Source organism: Papio anubis, chromosome 3 (genome assembly GCF_008728515.1).
Source record: "Papio anubis isolate 15944 chromosome 3, Panubis1.0, whole genome shotgun sequence".
In the NCBI taxonomy this organism is placed as follows: Eukaryota; Metazoa; Chordata; class Mammalia; order Primates; family Cercopithecidae; genus Papio; species Papio anubis.
Window position 1 is genome coordinate 79,337,714 of NC_044978.1, and position 20,784 is coordinate 79,358,497.

Consider the following 20,784-nt stretch of genomic DNA (forward strand, 5'->3'; position numbering starts at 1 on the left):
TGACAGAGCAACATGTTGGTGGGAATTCGCCTTCAGATACCCAGGTCAAGGAAATATGATTCTGTCCACAGAAATGTTCTAGGATGGCAGAGCAAAGATGAAAACATCTGGTATAACTACAAGAAAAAAATCTAAAAAAAAAAAAAAAAAAAAAAAAAGATTTTTTTTTTCTCGTTTACTTCTGCATCCGAGATGCCTAATGCTAACCCATACCTGTACAAACTGAGAGGAGCCTTTTTCCTGTGAGCTCAGGACTCCCTTGGTCAGTGCTGATGACCGCTCCCTACCTTATGTAAACACCTTGGGTGGCTGGGTGCAGTAGCTCACGCCTGTAATCCCAGCACTTTGGGAGGCTGAGACGGGTGAATCATGAGGTCAGGAGTTCAAGACCAGCCAGACTAATATGGCAAAACCCCGTTTCTACTAAAACTACAAAAATTAGCAGGGCGTGGTGATGCGTGCCTGTAATCCCAGCTACTCGGGAGGCTGAGGCAGGAGAATCGCTTGAATCCAGGAGCTGGAGGTTGCAGTGAGCCGAGATCTCGCCACTGCACTCCAGTCTGGGCAACAGAGTGAGACTCTGTCTCAAAAATATATATATATATATTTTAATATATATATTTTATATAAATATCAAATATATAATATATAATTATATAATATAAAATGTAAATAATATATATTATATTTATATAATATATATTATATATTTATTTATATATAATAAATATATCATATATACTATTTTATATATATAATATATATATTAAAAAAACACCTTGGGGATGCAAAGAGTTGAAAGAGAAGCCTTCCCCTTCTGGGCTGTGCATTTTGCTCGTTCTAACTACAGGAAACTATGACACTATGAGTCTCAACATTCACTAGTACCAACAGATATCTCTAACTTGTGCCAGCAATTTCTATACAGTGCATCTTGAGCCTTTACAATGACCTAATTATAGAAAGGAAATAAGATGACATGCCTTGGGGATTTTGTACAGTCCTTTATAAAAGGGAGGCCAAGTTTTAAGGCAGAAAATTATAATCAATGTTGATTTAAGTTTGACCATAATTAACAACTTTAAACATTGGATTCTTTTTTTTATTATAGAAGAAACAGAAATTTTGACTGCTGACATGGATGCAGGTAAGTTAACATTATACTTTTTTATTGGTGGCTCACTGGTTTAGGCTGTAATTTCAGTGTCATTTGCATGTATATATAATTGATTCAAGCAACAATTAATTTTGGTATCAATTTAAATTTAAAAATATAACGTTATTCTTCTCCTTTCTGTATCACTTTTAAGAAAAGTAAGCTAAAATGATTCTCGAGAATTGCTTTTAAAACTAGATTAATTCATATGGCTAATTTTGAAGTGAAAACAATACTCCAATCCTACATAAGCTTTTTCTATTTGATACGAACTTTGCCAGGTCAGTTTTGTCAAAAAACAACCAGCTCTCAAGCACGACTCATAATTTTTTGAAACAGAAAAAATAATAGATGTTAATTGAATTAGCCATTCTTTCACAATGTTTTAAATCATGGTAATAGGAGACCTTTGAAGATCTGTACCTTGGCCAGTTGTGCGCTAAAAGCCAAATTAAATTAAAGTATTAAGTTCCCGGGAAGATAGCAATTGATTAGAGATTTCTAGTCAGACAGACTTACATTAAATCCTGACTCAGTTATGTATTAGCTATAAAAACGTAAGACTTGAGTAACTTAACCTCAAATACAAATTGGGAATAAAATAGCTCCGTCAGTGGGATTTTTAAATGAAGTTCATGTAGACTTCTTTCTAATTGTCAGTAACAAAAATTAAGTAACAATGTTTAAAAATCAGGCAATGAGTAAAAGATTTAAGGCCAAGCACAGTGGCTCAGGCCTGTAATCCCAGCACTTTGGGAGGCCAAAGCAGGCAGATTACTTGAGGTCAGGAGTTCAAGATCAGCCTGGCCAACATGGTGAAACCCCATCTCTACAAAAATATAAAAATTAGCCAGGCATGGTAGCAGGTGCCTGTAATCCCAGGTACTCAGGAGGCTGAGGCAGGAGAATCGCTTGAACCTAGGAGGCAGAGGTTGCAGTGAGCCAAGATTGTGCCACTGCACTCCAGCCTGGGCAATGGAGTGAGACTCCATCTCAAAAACAAACAAACAAAAAAAAGATTTAGATCTCAAAGCTATGGATATTAGTCAAAAGGGATTTTCAGCAATGTCCCTTTATTTTTACTCAGGATAACATTCATTTTCAGATACTACCTAAGCTGGTTTCACAGTCCTCAGAGCATGAGATCCCTCTTCCTTCAAAGGTCTAAGCAAAAACTTGCCATCACAATCTTCCCCCACCCCAGTTCTTAGGATGGGTGAGACCAAAAAAAAAAAACATCTTCTATCCATGTGTTTCACAGTGGGCAGGTTCACACAAATCTGCCCCCAAAGTCTAAGGAAGTTGAGAGGCCAAAGAAAGAGGCTAACATATCCGGTTCCTTACAAAGAAACATTTAATAGGGACTTTACTAATGGAAGCCATGTCTGTGTCCTGGACAACAGTGAGACAAGATGGTGGATCCTTGTGCTAGTTCTCTCCGGACCCAGAGATTGTATACTGTAGGGGAGGGGCACACATGCTTCAGAGCTAATGGGTAGCAATTTACCATAAGGGCAGGATTTACAGTAAGTGCATGCTCTTATACAGGGAATAATAGATAAACTGGAAATCTCAGTGGCCTTCCCAGAATTGGGGTTAATCAGAAGCTAACATGGCAGATTAGTATCCAAGATGGAGTTGCTTTAGCCTCCATACCACAACCACTTTTTCTTGGGGGCCTAACTTTTTTGGTATGCCCAAAATTATTAACAGCAATATTCATTTTCCTTTCTCATCTGGGGCTAAGAAACAAGTTTACTAAAATTTTCATGACATGTTAAAATATAGAGAAGAAATAAAGGGATATCTTTTACTTTCTTCAATCATCATAAATTCTTTGGAAAATTCATGTCATAAACTTTGCTCTACCATGTTTTCTCATGACAAATGTGCCAGACGTCTGCATGCTCACAGACAGAGGAAGAAAACATTGTCACATGTCAAATGGCTAAAAACACTCCCCAGCCCGCTAACCCATTTGTCCCGGGGTCACTGGCACATCACCTCTCAGGGTTAATAGGATGATTAAATGAGATAAACTATATACAAAGACTCAGTATGGGGCCTGGCGTATAGAAAGTACTTAATATGACTCTCACTATGTTAACATTGATACTAATAAAAGAGTTCCATATAAATAGCCTCTAGAAACTAAAAACTATGGCTGGGCGTGGTGGCTCACGCCTGTAATCCCAGCACTTTGGGAAGCCAAGGCAGGTGGATCACATGAGGTCAGGAGTTCGAGACCAGCCTTGCCAACATGGTGAAACCCCATCTCTACTAAAAATACAAAAATTAGCTGGGCGTGGTGATGGGCACCTGTAATCCCAGCTACTTGGGAGGCTGAAGCAGGAGAATCCCTTGAACCCAGGAGGCAGAGGTTGCAGTGAGCTGAGATCATGCCACTGCACTCCAGCCTGGGCTACAAGACTGAGACTCCATCTCAAAATGAAAAGAAAGAGAGAGAGAGAGAGAAAGAAAGAAAGAAAGAAAGAAAGAAAGAAAGAAAGAAAGAAAGGAGAAGGAAAGAAAGAAAGAAAGAAAGAAAGAAAGAAAGAAGGAAAGAAAGACAGAAAGACACAGTTTGCTATGTTGTTAGTTTATCCTGATGATTTCAGAATGTGATTCCCTTCTGAGCTGCCTCTGTCACAGTGACTGGACATGTGGCATCCTTTATAAGCTAGAGACTGGTAAATGTTTAACCTCTTGGCCAGCCCCTTTCTGCCACTAGTCCATCTTTAGGCAGAACTTCAGAGAATCAAGCCAATTTTAATATCAAGCCAGAATTTTTAAATAAGATAAATAGTATGGTTTAGCATTCAAAATAATTTACTAATGATTTCAGCCTGTCTTGTACTGACTGTGACTCTGCTGTTTTTGTGGCACAGATAATCAAGAAGTGTGTTAAAAAGGTTAATGGGTTCAAGATAATAATGATGTAATCTCTTCCTTTCTTGAAGAAAGAAGATGGATAAAATCATTATTACCTAAATTATCTTGTGGAGTTAAAAACAGAATGCACGTTCGAAGGAAACGAATTGTGGGAGGAAAGCCAGCACAACTGGTAAACTCGCATGAAAAGTCACAACACAACTGCCCAGAAACAGCCTAAATTGGTGGGGGGGAGGGGGCAGGAGGATGATGTAATTATAAGAGACTGGGAGTCTTGCCATGGAAATATCTTAGGGCTGTTTGTATCGCTATCTGTTAGAATGGCAGTGACCACACAAATGTCTTTTACAGGGAGACTTCCCATGGCAGGTGGGAATTAAGGATGCCAAAGGAATCACCTGTGGGGGAGTTTATATTGGTGGCTGTTGGGTTCTGACTGCTGCACATTGTCTCAGGTAAAAGATGTCTTCAGTACATTTTAGATTTCCTGAAACAACGAAGTGAATAATAGAGATTGTGGCAGATGATAAAGCATATCTGAAAAAGGTATTGACAAACTCCACTATATTAATTGCAAAGTATCCTCTGGTATTCACAACCGGAATTCCAGAGGCCAGTCCCGTAGAATCTACTGTGTCCTCCACAGACCAAAATTGCTGATCTCACTGGCAAAGGCAGATCAAACCCATAGCTGCCCAATTACTTCACCTGGCTTATTTGCAGGGTGGGAGAGTGAGTAGGTACTACTTACATTTTGTTCTCAACTGTGGTCCACCTATATTTTCTTTACTGTGTGGCTCAAGAGTCATGTTGTTATACCTAGTTTTGATTACTTTTCACCTAAAATGCAATGACTTTGCATTCCTCTTAGGATAAAAATTGAAACAAAAATTTTAACATGGCCCATGAGGCCCCATGTAATCTGACCTCTGCTAACCATTGCCAATCTCATCTTGCCCCACAGAGTCACCTCCTGCTCCTGTTCCACCACCTCCACTCTGAACTGCTTTCTGCTACTCAAGTGCATTTGCCCCCTCCTGCAAAGGGACCTTCATATATTGTTTCCCCTGCCAGAAATGATCTTCCTTATCCTTTTTCCCTACTTAGTAGTACCCTTTGTTCAGATCTCAGCTTGATCTTTACTTCCTTGGGGAGCCTTCCTTGACTCCCTTAAGTCAAAGCCCTCTTGATAAGTTCTTAAAAACCCACATACTGTTCATTCCTCTCACTTTTCATGGTAGAATGTATTATCTTCATCAGTGTGATAATCCATTTACTGCTGCATCTTTCCCTAGACCCTGAACTCCATGAAAGCAGGAACCGTTTCTGATTTTGCTCATTTCTGCATGCTCACTTCTGTGCCTAACACAGTTCCTGGTACATATAAGTTCACACTAAGTATTTGTTGAATAAATTGACTAAATAAATAATATTTAGAACCTGTGATCCTGAAAAACAACCAAAATTAATATGAAGGACAGTATTCTTGGAACACTATAAACAAAAGCTTCCTGAACATCTCATTATTTCCTAGGACATCACCATTTAAGGTGATTACCTGAATCACCCTTAAGTAAAGATAAATTCTGTTCAGTTAATGCTGTTTGAGAAAGCAGAAGTTATATAGATCAGGGATCCTCAACCCCTGAGCTGCAGACAAGTACTGATCTGCCTGTTAGGAACTGAGGTGAGTGGTGGGCGAGCATTCCCACCTGAGCTCCACTTCCTGTCAGATCAGTAGCAGCATTAGGTTTTCATAGGAGTGCAAACCCTATTGTGAATTGCACATGTGAAGGATCTAGGCTGCATGCTCCTTATGAGAATCTAATGCCTGGTGATCTGAAGTGAAACCGTTTCATCTGGAAATCATCCCCTCCTCCCCCCAGTTTTCCACGGTTCCATGGAAAAATTGTCTTCCACAAAACCTGTCCCTGATGCCAAAAAAGTTGGGGAACACTGATATAAATAATACATTTTTTGAAAAGATTTCCATGAAATTGTTTAAAAATAAGTTTTATTGCTTAAGGAAAAGCCATTCTATAAAATAATTTCTTGTTTGGAAATGTTAGACTATGAGGTCATAATTTAGCACCCTACTTCTAATCAAACCAAAAAAACTAAGCTATAATACTTTGCTGAAGTGACTCTATACTGTTCCATGAGAAGATGATGGTGGATGCCCAATTTGCTTGAAACTATGAGTTGAAAACTGGTATGAGGCCAGGTACGGTGGTTCACACCTATAATCCCAGCACTTTGGTAGGTTTGAGACCAGCCTGGGCAACATAGCAAGACCCCATCTCTAAAAAAAAAAAAAAAGTTTTTAATTAGCTTAATATGGTGGCACATGCCTGTAGTTCTAGTTACTAGGGAGGCTGAGGTGGGAGTGTCTCCTGAGCTCAGGAGTCAAGGCTGCAGTGAGCTATGATCATACCACTGTACTCCAGCTTAGGCAAAAGAGTGAGACCCTGTCTCTGTTTTAAAAAGAAAGAAAGGAAGAAAGAAATTTGATATGAAAATGTAGTGAAGCATAAGAATATGCAACATTTAGCTCATTCACCATTTCAACAGGATTTTAAAACAGCTACTATGATTCAAGTATAATAATAGGCACCAAGGCTGCATAGATGAATCAGACTCCATCTCTGGCTTCAAACAGCACAGTCTAGTGTGAGGAAAGACATGTGAACAAATAAATACAACGCAATGTTAGGATAAAGTTAGTCTTAAGGGTCAGGATAATGACTGCTGTGGCCTTTGCCCCGAGAACCTCTAAGGTTGGCAGAGTAATGAGTGTGTGTGGTCCAACTCCCTAGTTCCTTAACTGCATTTATGGCAAGATGCTGTCTCGTCTCTGCTTAGCAAACACCTGCAATGATGGTGCACTCACTTTAGAGGCAGTAAACTCATTCCACTTCTGGGCATCTCTAGTTGTTAGTGAGTTCTTTATGTTCCTCATATTGAGCACTTACATGGATTATTCCTAGCTTTATCATTTACCATTGACCTAATTCTGCACTAAGTAAATTTAATCTCATTGTTTCATGACACCAAGGATTTAAAAAAATCTGGGGAAATGAAAAAGGTTTTTAAAAGGGAAAAACATAAAAGTGAAGTGTCAGAATTCCTATTTATATTTTTTCTCAATATATTTTATTTCCTTTTTTTTTCTGTTATAGTGCCAGTAAAACTCATCGTTACCAAATATGGACATCAGTAGTAGACTGGTTACGCCCCAGCCGTAAAGATATACTAGTTGAATTAGTGGATAGAATTATTTTCCATGAAAACTACAATGCAGGCACCTACCAAAATGACATCGCTTTGATTAAAATGAAAAAAGACGGAAACAAAAAAGATTGTGAGCTGCCTCGTTCCATCCCTGCCTGTGTCCCCTGGTCTCCTTATCTATTCCAGCCTGATGATACATGCATCATTTCTGGCTGGGGACGAGAAAAAGGTATATGTTTTACAATTTGTTAATCGGAAGTAGAAATGCATGGGAGCTAATTTCCTAGCACTCAGAGAGAAGCATAACATCATATCCAGAAAAGCAAACATCCAGCCAAGGCTGGCTTCATGGGTTTGCGACCTGTGCAGCTGCCTGGCACCCCACGCTCAGAAGGCCCTGAGACTTGATTTATTGCTGTGCTGTCACCATCATGAAATTCTTCATAATTTTTGAAATGGCCCCACTCCACATTTCCATTTTTCACTGGACTCTGCAAATTGTGGAACCAGTCCTTATCTAGGCTTTCAAAGAACATACATGTTCTCTCTATGATCCTGAGGCAAACTTTGAAGGGTAGCCATTCACCAAGAAAAAAAATATAGAGACAGGGAGACATACAGCATGGACCGTTTGGATTTGTTGGGGAGATGTGGGTAAAAGATAAAAAGGTTTACAAAGGGATAGCCTTGGTGTATGTTGAATCACTGATGCCCACAACCCTCCTTCTCACTTCCCTCCTCCCTCCTTCCCTATTCCCCATACCCTACCCTCTCTACAAAGAAAAAAAGAACATAAGGAATTCATCTTTTGAACTTCTAAGAAGACTTGAGGTGAACACTTCCTACGAATAAAAGATCTGGACACTCAGAGACAAATTATTAGAAAGACTTGCTGAATTAGAGATTAGATTCGAATTAAACTAGCCAACCCTTTCCCTTCATCTTGAAGATTTAACCTTGGGCTGGGCACAGTAGCTCATGTCTGTAATCCTAGCACTTTGGGAGGCCAAGGCAGGTGGATCACTTGAGCCCAGGAGTTTGAGACAGTCTCTACAAAAAATTTAGAAATTAGCTGGATGTGATAGTGTGTACCTGCAGTCCCAGCTCCTGGAGGTTGAGGGGGGATGAAGTGGAAGGATCACTTGAGCCCAGGAGGTTGAGGTTGCTGTAAGCCATGATTGTGCTACTGCAGTCTAGCGTGAGTGACAGAGCGGGACTCTGTCTCAAAACAACCACAAGCATAACAGAAAAAAAAAAAAAAAAAAAAAAAAAAAGATTTAACCTTAAAATTTAGCTTCCTTTTAACATCTTAAACTCTCTTTGTTAGCAGAAACTCTAAGTACCTTCATTGCACTGGTCTTGCAGACTTATATTCCAACACATTCATTATAATTGCCACATTGGAAGGTGTAAAATATATGTAGAAATAAATCTGGATTTGTGGTATGTCTGAATACCCAAAACTTCTAAAACACCAAATTGTGCCCAGCCTGATCTAGCATTTACCATGTTCCCTTATTCCATGTACTTCATATAAACTGGTAGTTAGATATGTCCTTAATCAATGATTAATTTATTGATTAAGGTTTAACACATTTGTTGATCATGGTTTAACACATTTATTGAGGATTTACTGTGTGTGCAAGATAACAATGCTAAAGTGCTAGGATTTCACTGATGGAAAATATGGACCCAGTCAACGAACAAGGGGATGAATAAGTTGCACGGCTGAAAGATGAAGTCCAGCACTCAAGGTGTTTACTGATAACCTTAAAGTCTAGTAGCTAAAATTCTGCCATTTTGCTGTCTCAGCTACCATCAGAGAGCTGAATGTGACAAGTGCCTCAAGAAGCTTACAAGAGTGCCAGGGTACTAGCTGTCTCCTGGGCCATTAAGAATTGCTCACAGTTTTAAAGGCTTTTCCCAAATTAGGGGAAATAAGAAATTACTATTTTTTAAGAAGCTCTTGTTCTAAGGAAGGCAGGTGTCTTGAGACTAACTAGAAGTAGAGCTTGAAGGAAAAAAAAATAAACTCCTTCCTGGCTGGGCACGATGGTTCATGCCTGTAATCCCAGCACTTTAGGAGGCCGAGGGAGGTAGATCACTTGAGGAAGAATTAAATAATTTCAAATCACTTAGGAGATGGATTTTTCTTCCCAGACACACAAAAACACACAAACATCGATAACTTCATATGTATTTCCTTTATTTGAAGTTCTTATATTAAAACATTGTTTTCGCTTTAACAAACATTCTCAAAGAAATAAGGGACTGTAAGAAGATAGGAGGTATTTATGTGAAAAGACCTTACCACTGATTCCTATCCAATTGCCTGACCGAGTTCTGCAACCAAAAGGGAAAGATTTTATCTCATTCAACTTAGGGTACCAGCTCTTTATTAAATGAGTGTGACTTCAGACCATATGTTCAATAGTCCCCCTTGACTATCCATCCAGTTTTAGAAGTAGAGATATGATATGATTAAACATGCTAAGGAAGTGTCCTCAAAAGTTTATATATATTCAAGACTATATACCCTTTCATAATCCTAATGGTTTATTAAGTTATGACAGTATGTATTTAGATTTCTCATTTGTGACTTCTAAATGTTTGCTTTCTCACTTTGTTTAGATAACGAAAAAGTCTTTTCACTTCGGTGGGGTGAAGTTAAACTAATAAGCAACTGCTCTAAGTTTTATGGAAATCGCTTCTATGAAAAAGAAATGGAATGCGCAGGTAAGTGCCAAGTGGTTTATCCAAGATGTCAAGATGTATGTGTTTCTCCTATCAAACATCTACTCCCACCACATCAGCCCCATGCTTTGGGCCCTAATTCCCTCCATTTGACCTTCTGGCTGTAGCACTGTCAAACTCTTCCAGTCCCTTCCCTGTAGCTCAGGTTTCTTCCTCTAATACTATGAGGAAAAATCCTCCTTAAGCGATTCTATAGCAGCACAGCAAGGTGACTAAGAGCACGGGCTCTGGAACCAGACCTAGATTTATATCCCAGCTTTTATTAATTGCTAGTCATGTGACCTTGAGCAGGTTTCTTCATTTGTAAAATTGAGGATCATAGATAAGGCATCTGAGATGCAGAGCAGTTACATAATTTGCCCAAAGTCTTACAGACAAGAGGTGGTATACCCAGGATCAAAACTAAATTACTTTTAAATACAAATTCAAGTTATCTCATCTCAAATGAGATAAGATTTACTTCCAGTTGGAAGTAAATTTTCCCTCCATGGAAATCACAGTGCATTTCTTATGCCACGGACTCCTTTGATAACATGGTTAAGCTAATTCTCCTGCCCAATACAACAATAGCAGCTCCTACTTTTGGAGGTGATACAAAGGCAGGCAAAGTACCAGCCAGTGTAGTGCATTTAGGTGCTTTATTGAAACCATTTCTAAATGGTGTATTACTGAAAAGGCAGTTATTGGCATCCTATAACTTCTTGGATACAGTGATTTAAAAATCTCAGAAAGTCATGAGTGAGAAGAAAGTGTCCTCCTATCTTGAAATGGAGTTCAGGATTACAGTGGACAAAAGGGGGGAACAGCACAAAATCTCCCAAAAGGGATTATCATGGTCAAGAGGACAAGCTCTGAGGTGTGGCTACCTGGGTTCAAGTCCAGACCCTGTCGTTTGTAGCTGTGTAACCTTAGACAAGTTAAACTCTGTGTCATAGTTGTCTCATGTATAAAATAGGGGTGATAATATTTGCCTCACAGGGTTGTAGTGAGAATGAAGACAATGAGTGACTAATAAATATTTAGCACTCAGTAAGCACTAGGTAGTCCTGTCATTTTCCCACTCAGCATTTGGTGCAACTTTCAGGTTGCAATCCCATCTCGGTACTCAGTTGCATAAAGTAGAGAACACAGAAAGAACATGCTGAATTGGGGGAATGAATAGAAGACTTGTAAAGCATTTTCCAACCTGCATCTCTCCAACTCTGCAAGCCCAGCCGGGGCCTCTAAGGAGAGCCCATGCTATTGCTGTCAGGAAACTGTAAGAAAGCCAAAGTCGTTAAATGCCCTGGAGGAGGCATGGCAGCCTTGAAAAATGGAAGGAAATGTGTGATTTTCTCTTTCCCATTTCTTTCTTAGGTACATATGATGGTTCCATCGATGCCTGTAAAGGGGACTCTGGAGGCCCCTTAGTCTGTATGGATGCCAACAATGTGACTTATGTCTGCAGCCTTGAGACTCCGGGGCTCAACTGCGGAACCATCCCGACTTCCCAGGTCTTTACACCAAGTAGCTGGGCAATTACAGTGACTGCACTAGCTACCATGCCTGAAGGCCTCTTATTTCTCAGCACATTTTTGTAGAGATTGTGCATCTTGCTCTTCTTTGCCCAGGCTAGTCTTGAACTCCTAGGCTCAAGGGATCCTCCCACCCTGGCCTCCCAAAGTTCTGGGATTACTAATGCTGTAGAGTCACAAATGCACCAGGCCTCACTGCATATCTTTAAAGGTATTCACAAATTTCTTGAAAAATTAGCCTTTGCTCCCCTACTTCACAAGCATTCCTTGACCCTCTCTCTAAACCTCTCCACAGATAATTCAATAAAACCACCTACCAGTCCATGAGTGATCTATTGACCTCACAGGTACAACTAATCTGTTCTCATCCTAGCAGCATTAGCCCCTCAGGGCATCACACTCCTCCCTCGCTGCTGTTCTCAGCCTCTTCCTTCTGGTTGCTTCTCTCACTTTGCCTTTCCCCAGTAATCTCATCTAGACTATGTTTTAAATCCTGCTTACAGTCCAGTGACTCACAAATCTGGATCTTCAGCTCTGACCTTTCCTAGAACCTCAGATTAGTATATGCCACTGAACACTAGTATATACCATTGCCATGTGAATATCTAGTAACATTTCAAAAGAAAAGTGGTCAACCCAAACTCAACAGTTGCTCCTTCTTAACCTACAGAAAATAGCACCCCCACCCCACCCCAGGGCTATCGTAGGCGCCCAGTCTCCCTCTATCACACCACCTACTTTAATCTCAGCATAGCACTTGAATTCCCCCAGTGTATTCTGTTTTGATTGGGTTGTCTACCTCTTTTCAACACTGCCTCCTCCAACTACGACATAAGATACATAACAAGAGAGACCTCATTTGTCTTCCTTCTGGCTACATCCCTAGGACTTGCCTCACAGAGGCTGCTCAGTGAATAAACATTAGCTGCTCTTTTTTTTTTTTTTTTTTTTTAAGCACAGCTATCCTTATCCTGAAGACAGACATATATGTTTCATATAAATATTACCTTTATTATGTTATTTAGGGCCAGTCTTGGATAGAGCCCAGTTGGTCTAATAATATAAATACCCATTTTTACATATATTCCAAAATCAGTTACTGCCCAGATTTTCTTTTAAAAATTGTGGTAAAATATGCATAACATAAAATTAACCATTTTAACTATTTGTAGGTGTAAAGTTGAGTGACTAAGTACATGCCCATTGTTGTACGATCATTATCACCATCTATCTGCAGAAAATTTTCATCTCCCCAAATTGAAACTTCATATCTATTAAACTATAACTCTCCACTTCTCCCTCCCATGCTGCCCAGATTTTTCATCCATTAAATTCAGGAAAGTATTTGGTTATTTATTGCTGGGCAGTTCACCTTTCAGTCTCTCACGCTGTTGCTGTCAGACAGGATTGGACCAGAGTTATCACAAAGGCTTATTCACTCATGTGTTTGGTACCTCGGCTGGGAGGACTTAGACAGCTGGGGCTTCTCAGATATGTCTCTCTATGCACTCTCGCCATGGCCTCTCAACATGGCAGGCCCAGGGGTGCTAGACTTCCTACATAGCAGCCGATGAGCCTCCCAAGAGAAACTGCAGAACCTACATGGCCTTCTCTAACCCAGCTTTGGAAGTCCCTTAACACCACAAAGACCTGCCCAGGCTCAAAGGAAAGGAAATAACCCATCTCCTGATGGCAGCAGGGAGGAGGTGTATCAAAGAATTTATGGACATATTTGGAAACCACCTTGTCCTAACTTAGCAATCCTGGAGCAATGCAGCACCTTAGAATATGTCTGTGTATGAGATAAAAAGAGAAAACTGGCTGGGCGCGGTGGATCATACCTGAAATCCCAGCACTTTGGGAGACCAAAGTTGGTGGATCACTTGAGGTCAGAAATTTGAGACCAGCCTGGGCAACATAGCGAGACCCCATCTCTACCACACACAAAAAATGCTGGGAGTGGTGGCGCACATCTGTAGCCCCTGCTACTTGGAAGGCTGAGGTGGGAGGATCATTTGAGCCCAGGAGGTTGAGGATGCAGTGAGCTGTGATTGCAGCACTGCACTCCAGCCTGGGTGACAGATCAAGACCTTGTCTCAAAAAAAAAAAAAAAAAAAAAAAGAGAAAAGTACTCAAGTGCTACAAGGTGGGAAACCCAGCATATAGGGCATCCTCAGCCAATCTAGGAAGGGGGCCTCCAAAAGGGCCAAGCCAGTCTGCACTGTGATCTAGCATCTGGCAGCTTCACAGAAAAGTGGACCAGGGTCAAGGCTTGAAGGGTGAAGAGCCAGCCCTCCGAAGTGACTCTATGTGTCAGAGACCAGGAACAGCAGGAGTGAGATGACCTGACTCCAAGCTTCTCCTAGTTTAGAGGTCTGTCTCAGCGCTCCTAATTCCAGACAACAGAAGCCAATCTAACTGGTTTAATGAAAAAATTAATTCATTCAAAAGTATTATGCAGTTCATAGAATTTCCAAAAGAGCCAGAGAATTGGAGTCTACACATCTGGAAATAATGCTCACAGACCACACTGCAGGACTGCTCCATCAGAGACTACCATGGCCATTAGCATGGGTCCCCATCTCCACGTACAGCTTGTACTGCAGAGACTGGGCACTGGACATTCCTGCTTCTGTGAGCTAGCCTGAAGGTGGCCAGGGACAAAACTCATTGGATGTAGAGCTCTGCCTTCATCTTATATTTAACCCTGGCTTCAGAGCTGTCTTACAAGAGAAATCGGAAAATAAATTATGAAGCTGCACCTTGCCAGGTACAATGGTAAGTAAAACTCAAGGGAGATCTAGAAATCAGCCTGACATATTAAAGAGGGGTTCTTCTGAGGTGAGCTTAGTCTGAATTATGAAAGAACTTTCCAGGCAGATACAAATGCAAAGGCCTTGCAGCGTGAGGAGCTAACCACACACAAGAATAGAGAGCAGTTCATTGTGACTGGAGCCCAGGGTGCAGCTAAGGAGCTGGAGAGGGGGAAAGGCCATACCAGGGAGAGCCTCATGCCAAAGAGTTGGGATCACTAAAGGATTCTAGGAAGTTCAAGCTGGAGACAACGAGGAAGATGTATTGGAAGTGGGTGAGAGAGGGTAGGGAAGATGGTTAAGACACTCTTGGAGTAATCGAATGAAAAATAATGAAAGTAGAAACCAAAGCAGGGATAAAAAGGATGGCACTGACTCTAGATATGTTGAGTGAAATAGATGGCATTTGGGGACAAATAGATTACAGTACTAGGGAGAGGGATTTGAGTCTAGGATAATTCCCAGGCTCTTAGATGGTGAGGTGATTGGCGTTGCCACTGAGTACAGAAAGGAAGGAAGTAGAGGAATGGAATCAGGTTTAGACAGTTAGGGATATTTTGAAGTTGTGATGTCTAAGGAAGCCCAATGAAGGTGTACAGTATGTGATAGGAAATACAAAGCTGAAAATCAACCAGAGGTTTGGAAGTAGCCGGGAACCCTAATTAGAAAAACTACATATGGACTCTGTCCTGATGGTTTAAAACCCTGCAGTCTCACCTAAGTGGGTTCCTTTCCATCCCTACTGTGTGCCAAACAATCTTACATTGTGCCGACAAAGATAACTTGAAAATATCTCTTTGATCAAATTTTCTTGATGGTAGACCCCCACCATATCCAAGCAGAGGGTCATTGTCTTCAACATATTATGGAACAAGCCCATGCTCATAGATCTGGTGCAGCCATCTCTTGTCCTTCACTTCATCCTAACTTGAAAGCTATTGATGCCATTGACTTTCTAGCCAAAGGGTGGAACCTAGTACTTATTTCTCTTTAACTTAAGTTCCCTTTTAGAGACTAACCTTCCAGCCTTGGTGAGGTTGGAAATTAAAGAAATAAAGAGGCCAGGCGCAGTGGCTCACGCCTGTAATCCCAGCACTTCGGGAGTCCAAGGTGGGTGGATCACGTGGTCAGGAGATCTAGACCATCCTGGCTAACACGGTGAAACCCCGTCTCTACTAAAAATACAAAAAAAATTAGCCAGCCATGGTGGCGGGCACCTGTAGTCCTAGCTACTGGGTAGGCTGAGGCAGGAGAATGGCATGAACTTGGGAGGTGGAGCTTGTAGCGAGCCAAGATTGTGCCACTGCACTCCAGCCTGGACGACAGAGCAAGACTCCGTCTCAAAAGAAAAAAAAAAAGAAGGAAAGAAAGGAAGGAAGGAAGGAAGGAAGGAAGGAAGGAAGGAAGGAAGGAAAGAAGGAAGGAAGGAAGGAAGGAAGGAAGGAAGGAAGGAAGGAAGGAAGGAAGGAAGGAAGGAAGGAAGGAAGGAAAAAGAAAGAAAAACTTAGAAAGAAATAAGCTTTCCTGTATTAGGCCGATTCATCCCAAAGGCAGTAGCAGGCAAGGCCCAGACCCAGGAAAAGTCTTGATAAACACTATCTAAGAAGTCAGGACATAAAGGAATGTGCTCTGGAGACTCTCCCAGCACTCCCTCTATGTAAGGAGAAGAAAAACAAATTTTCCTTTCTCTTACAGTATGAATTTATAGATTCCTGTTCTCTGTAATTGGCAACTTCAAGCATTCTGTCTTATCTAAGTTGTGGAGTGAAGGTCATAAACTGTCTGAGCAGGCCTGAGATACAGCCACCTGGACACCATAGTGAAAGTCATGGAATAAGCCATGCTAGGCACTAAAGGAAAACCTAGATAACTGACATCTGGGTTGCATAGCAACAGTCATGTGTAATCCTGAGTTATGAACCTATCACAATTTGATTAATTGTTCTGCTTCTGTATCTTTGCTTTCGCACCACTGTAACTGTAAGCCTGCTTCAAGCTAGCCCACTCCCTTTTGAAGTGTGTATAAAAGTCAAGTGCTATCTTTGTTCTAGGCCCAGTTTTCCAGATGTAAGTCTGAGTACACTCAATAAAGATCCTCCTGCTTTACCCTGAAGTCTCTCTCATCCGCCTGATTCCCACAACATTGGCACTAGGCATAGATTAATCATTATGGATGGAATTGCTTCACCATGTGGCTTTTGTTTTCATCCTGGACAAAAATTAACCATTATGGCTGGAACTGTTTTCACCATGTGGCTTTCATTTTCATCACAATGAACACTGCTGAGGCCATTAGTGAGACATTGGAAAATACTAAAAAATAGAAACTGCCATTGATCGTTAATATTTTATTGATTTTTTGTTGTTTAACACAAAGCATTGTTTAATATTGTAGTTTCCAAGCATTCTAAGTTAATACGGTACATTAAACCCCACAAATTTTGCATTCTCATCTCATCAATACTATCATGTTCCATGATGTTCATATATATAGAAGAAACCATTAGGTGTTTCTAGAAGTGATCTGACTGCCTATCCTGATTATTGTTCTGGGAAGTTCTACATAGAAAATATAGTGTAGGGTTGGGTGTGGTGGCTCATGACTGTAAGTCCAGAACTTTGGGAGGCCAAGGCAGGAGGATCACTTGAGCCCAAGCGTTCAAGACCAGCCTGGGCAACATAGGGAGACCCCATCTCTATAATAACAACAAAAATTAGTCAGTCACGGTGGTGTTCACCTGTATTCCTAGCTACTCAGGAGGCTGAAGCAGGAGGATTGCTTAAGCCCAAGATCTCAAGGGTACAGTAAGCTATGATCATGCTACCCCAGCCTGGGTGAGAGAATGAGACTCTGTCTCTGAAAAAAAGAAAAGAAAAGAAAGCCTAGTCTTGGCCACCCAGAATTTCCCATTTCAAGGTATTTATTAATATATCATTCAACAAGAATCAGCACAAATATAGTATACTATATATTTTCATAATTTATTTTGGTATTCACTATAATTGCATTTCTTTTCTTTTTTTTTAGACAGACTCTCGCTCTGTCGCCCAGGCTGGAGTGCAGTGGCACGATCTTGGCTCATTGTAACCTCTGCCTCCTGGGTTCAAGCAATTCTCCTGCCTCAGCCTCCTGAGTAGCTGGGATTACAGGTGCCCGCCACCATGCCCAGGTAATTTTTTTGTATTTTTAGTAGAGATGGGGTTTCACCATATTGGCCAAGCTGGTCTTGAACTCCTGACCTTGTGATCCGCCCGCCTTGGCCTCCCAAAGTGCTAGGATTACAAGCATGAGCCACTGCGTCCAGCCTGTAATTGCCATTTCTTTTCTTTTTGTTTTTTTTTTTTTTTTTGAGACAGAGTCTGGCTCTGTCGCCTACGCTAGAGCGCAGTGGCGCAATCTCGGCTCACTGTAAACTCCACCTCCCAGGTTCATGCCATTCTCCTGCCTCAGTCTCCCGAGCAGCTGGAACTGCGTGCGGGCGCCCGCCACCACACCCGGCTAATTTTTTTTTATTTTAGTAGAGACGTGTTAGCCAGGATGGTCTCGATCTCCTGACCTTGTGATCCGCCCACCTTGGCCTCCTGAAGTGCTGGGATTACAGGCGTGAGCCACCGTGCCCGGCCTGTAAGTGCCATTTCTAATTCTTTTCTTCCTCTGACTACAGCTGTGTTTTCTCCCCAGTACTTCAACGAGACTCTTGTGAAGTTCACCAATAACCCTCAGTTACTAAATCTAGTAGTCAATATCTAGCCCCCACCTTCCTCGTATCAGTAAAATGGGTGGTTCTGTCTTTCTTTGACACACCAGAATACAGCGCTTTTCTACTTCTACTGCACTTGGCTGCTCCTTCTGAGGTGCCTTTATTTGTTTTTTGTTCCTTGACCTCCTAAGATTTAGACCTAGCTCTGCTTCTTTGTGTACACTCACTTTTTAGGGATCTCATTTAGTCCCATGTTATTTATTTATTCATTTATTTGAGACAGGGTTTTACTCTGTTGCCAGACTGGAGTGCAATGTCACGATCTCGGCTCTCTGCAACCTCTGCATCCCGAACTCGAAGGATCCTCCTGCCTTAGCTTCCCAAGTAGCTGGGACTACAGCCAAGTACCACCGCGCCTGGCTAATTTTTTAAATTTTTTTATAGAGATAAGGTTTTGCCATGTTACCCAGGCTGCTCTTGAACTCCCGGACTCAAGTGATCTGCCAGCCTTGACCTCCCAAGGTGCTTTGACTATAGGCGTGAGTCACTGTACCAAGCTAAGTGCCATGACTTCAAAAGCCATTTCTATTCTGACAACTTCCAAATGTATTTCTAACCTTTACGTTGAACTGCAGACTCAGAATAAGCTTCTCGGACATGGTATGACTGAAATTAATTTTTAAAATTTTCCCCCAAAACCCGCTCCTTCCACAATTCTCCCCATTTCAGTTAGTGAGAACTCTCTCTATCCTATGGCTTAGGCCAAAATTTCAATGCCATCCTTGATTCCTCTTTTTCTCTCATATTCAGTCCATCAGCAAATCCCTTCTGCTCCACCATCAAGTTACATCTAGAATATGACCACTTTTCACACCTCACTGCTCCTTTCCTGGACCAAGCCATACTAATGACATACCTAGTTTACTGTATCCTAACTGACTTCCTATCTTCAGCTCCTGCCTACCACAGTCAAAGTATATATAGACAAATTAGCCACTCTCTAGCAGGAAAGACCTGGAAGACAGCTGTGGATTTGCAACTAATGATGTCTGTCATGAAAATAACAGGTTTTGCTGGTTAGATGAAAGTGTCTTATATAGAAGGCTCTTTTCAAACATTTTATGCCAAAGTTTGGGAAGAAAAGATGGAAGTGGGTCATCTAGAAGTTACATGATATGAGCTGGGCACAGTGGCTTATGTGTGTAATCCCAGCACTTTGGGAAGTCAAGGTAGGGGAATCACTTGAGGTCAGGAGTTCAAGACCAGCCTGGCCAACATGGTGAAATCCCATCTCTACTAAAAATACAAAAAATTAGCCAGATGTGGTGGCAGGTACCTGTAATCCCAGCTACTCGGGAGGCAGAGGCAGGAAAATTGCTGGAACCCAGCAAACCAGAACTGCTGAAACTCCATCTCCAGGCGGAGGTTACAGTGAGCCAAGATTGCACCACTGCACTCCAGCCTGGGCGACAAAGCTAGACTCAAAAAAAAAAAAAAAAAAGGTTATATGATATGGTGAATCGGAGCATGCGTCCTGTGTAGCGGCACAAGGCCCCACACTCAAAAGGGCTCTGCACTTACTTTAACGCTCTGCTGTTATCACCTTGAAATTCTTTTTTTTTTTTTCTTTTGAGACGGAGTCTCGCTCTGTTGCCCAGGCTGGAGTGCAGTGGTGCCATCTCGGCTCACTGCAAGCTCTGCCTCTTGGGTTCATGCCATTATTCTGCCTCAGCATCCCGAGTAGCTGGGACTACAGGTGCCCGCCACCACGCCCGGCTAATTTTTCGTATTTTTAGTAGAGACGGGGTTTCACCATGTTAGCCAGGATGGTCTCGATCTCCCGACCTCGTAATCCGCCCACTTGGCCTACCAAAGTGCTGGGATTACAGGCGTGAGCCACTGCGCCCGGCCATCACCTTGAAATTCTTAATTTTTGAGCAAGGGGCTCTGTATGTTTATTTTGCATTGAGCCCTAAAAATTATATAGATAGTCTGTTGTTAATGCAGATCCCTGGTATTTAGCAGCATCAATTAAGAGGAAAAAGTAAACCTTGTAATTAGTGCAGCAGAACAACAAATATATAATGATTAAATGTGAAAAGAATGTGAAAATAAAACTTAGAGTCTTGTTTTCTATAAAAATAGTTGTGATTCTCATGGGGAAGACAATGGAAAAGATTTACTTGAGAGAGAAAGAGAACAGCTCCCTCAGCCAGAAGAACTGGCATTTGAGAATTTAATCCCTAAGGAGAGATCAGACAAAGAAAACTACATCTAATTCCCCAGAGTATAGGCTGTAGTCAAGGTGTAAGAAATGAGATCACAAAGGAGTAAAAAAAATAGAGAAAGTGGGGGAAAGGAGAGGCTTTGGGTCATAACTGAGGGCTGGAACCAGGTTATTTTACTACATTCTATCTTTTCTTTTGAAAGTCTTATCCCTGGACTAGGGAGTTTCTTTGGAAGAAGAGTTGTAAGAACCAAACCTGGTTTAAGGATTCGAGTAGTGGTATCTCAGAGGTAATCTAGTCCAACTTTCATACTTTGGAGCTGAGAAACCAATGTTCCAGAAAGCTAAGACAATGATTCTAGGTTCCCTTTTTAAAATGTATTGAAATGTGTTATCTAAAAATTTAAAAATAAAAGTATCTATGGTATTTTGTGAAGACAGAGGCCTTGGTTTGGAGTAGATACTGTCACATGACTTCTCACCTCGACTCTTTTAC

At 41.3% G+C, this 20,784-nt stretch overlaps 1 protein-coding gene across 6 annotated transcripts in view; it reads left to right on the forward strand.

Annotated features, from left to right (window-relative positions):
• The window catches only part of CFI (complement factor I), a 58,728-nt gene extending 47,053 nt beyond the window's left edge, over nucleotides 1-11,675 (forward strand). For all 6 annotated transcript variants that reach the window (XM_021938707.2, XM_021938708.2, XM_021938702.2 and 3 more), the window contains 6 exons: nucleotides 1,112-1,147; nucleotides 4,117-4,220; nucleotides 4,400-4,503; nucleotides 7,228-7,508; nucleotides 9,911-10,015; nucleotides 11,390-11,675. In XM_021938707.2, coding sequence (XP_021794399.2) covers nucleotides 1,112-1,147; nucleotides 4,117-4,220; nucleotides 4,400-4,503; nucleotides 7,228-7,508; nucleotides 9,911-10,015; nucleotides 11,390-11,613 — 854 coding nt within the window. In that variant the 3' untranslated portion in view covers nucleotides 11,614-11,675. The remainder of the gene's footprint in view (nucleotides 1-1,111; nucleotides 1,148-4,116; nucleotides 4,221-4,399; nucleotides 4,504-7,227; nucleotides 7,509-9,910; nucleotides 10,016-11,389) is intronic.
• The last annotated feature ends 9,109 nt before the right edge of the window (nucleotides 11,676-20,784 follow it).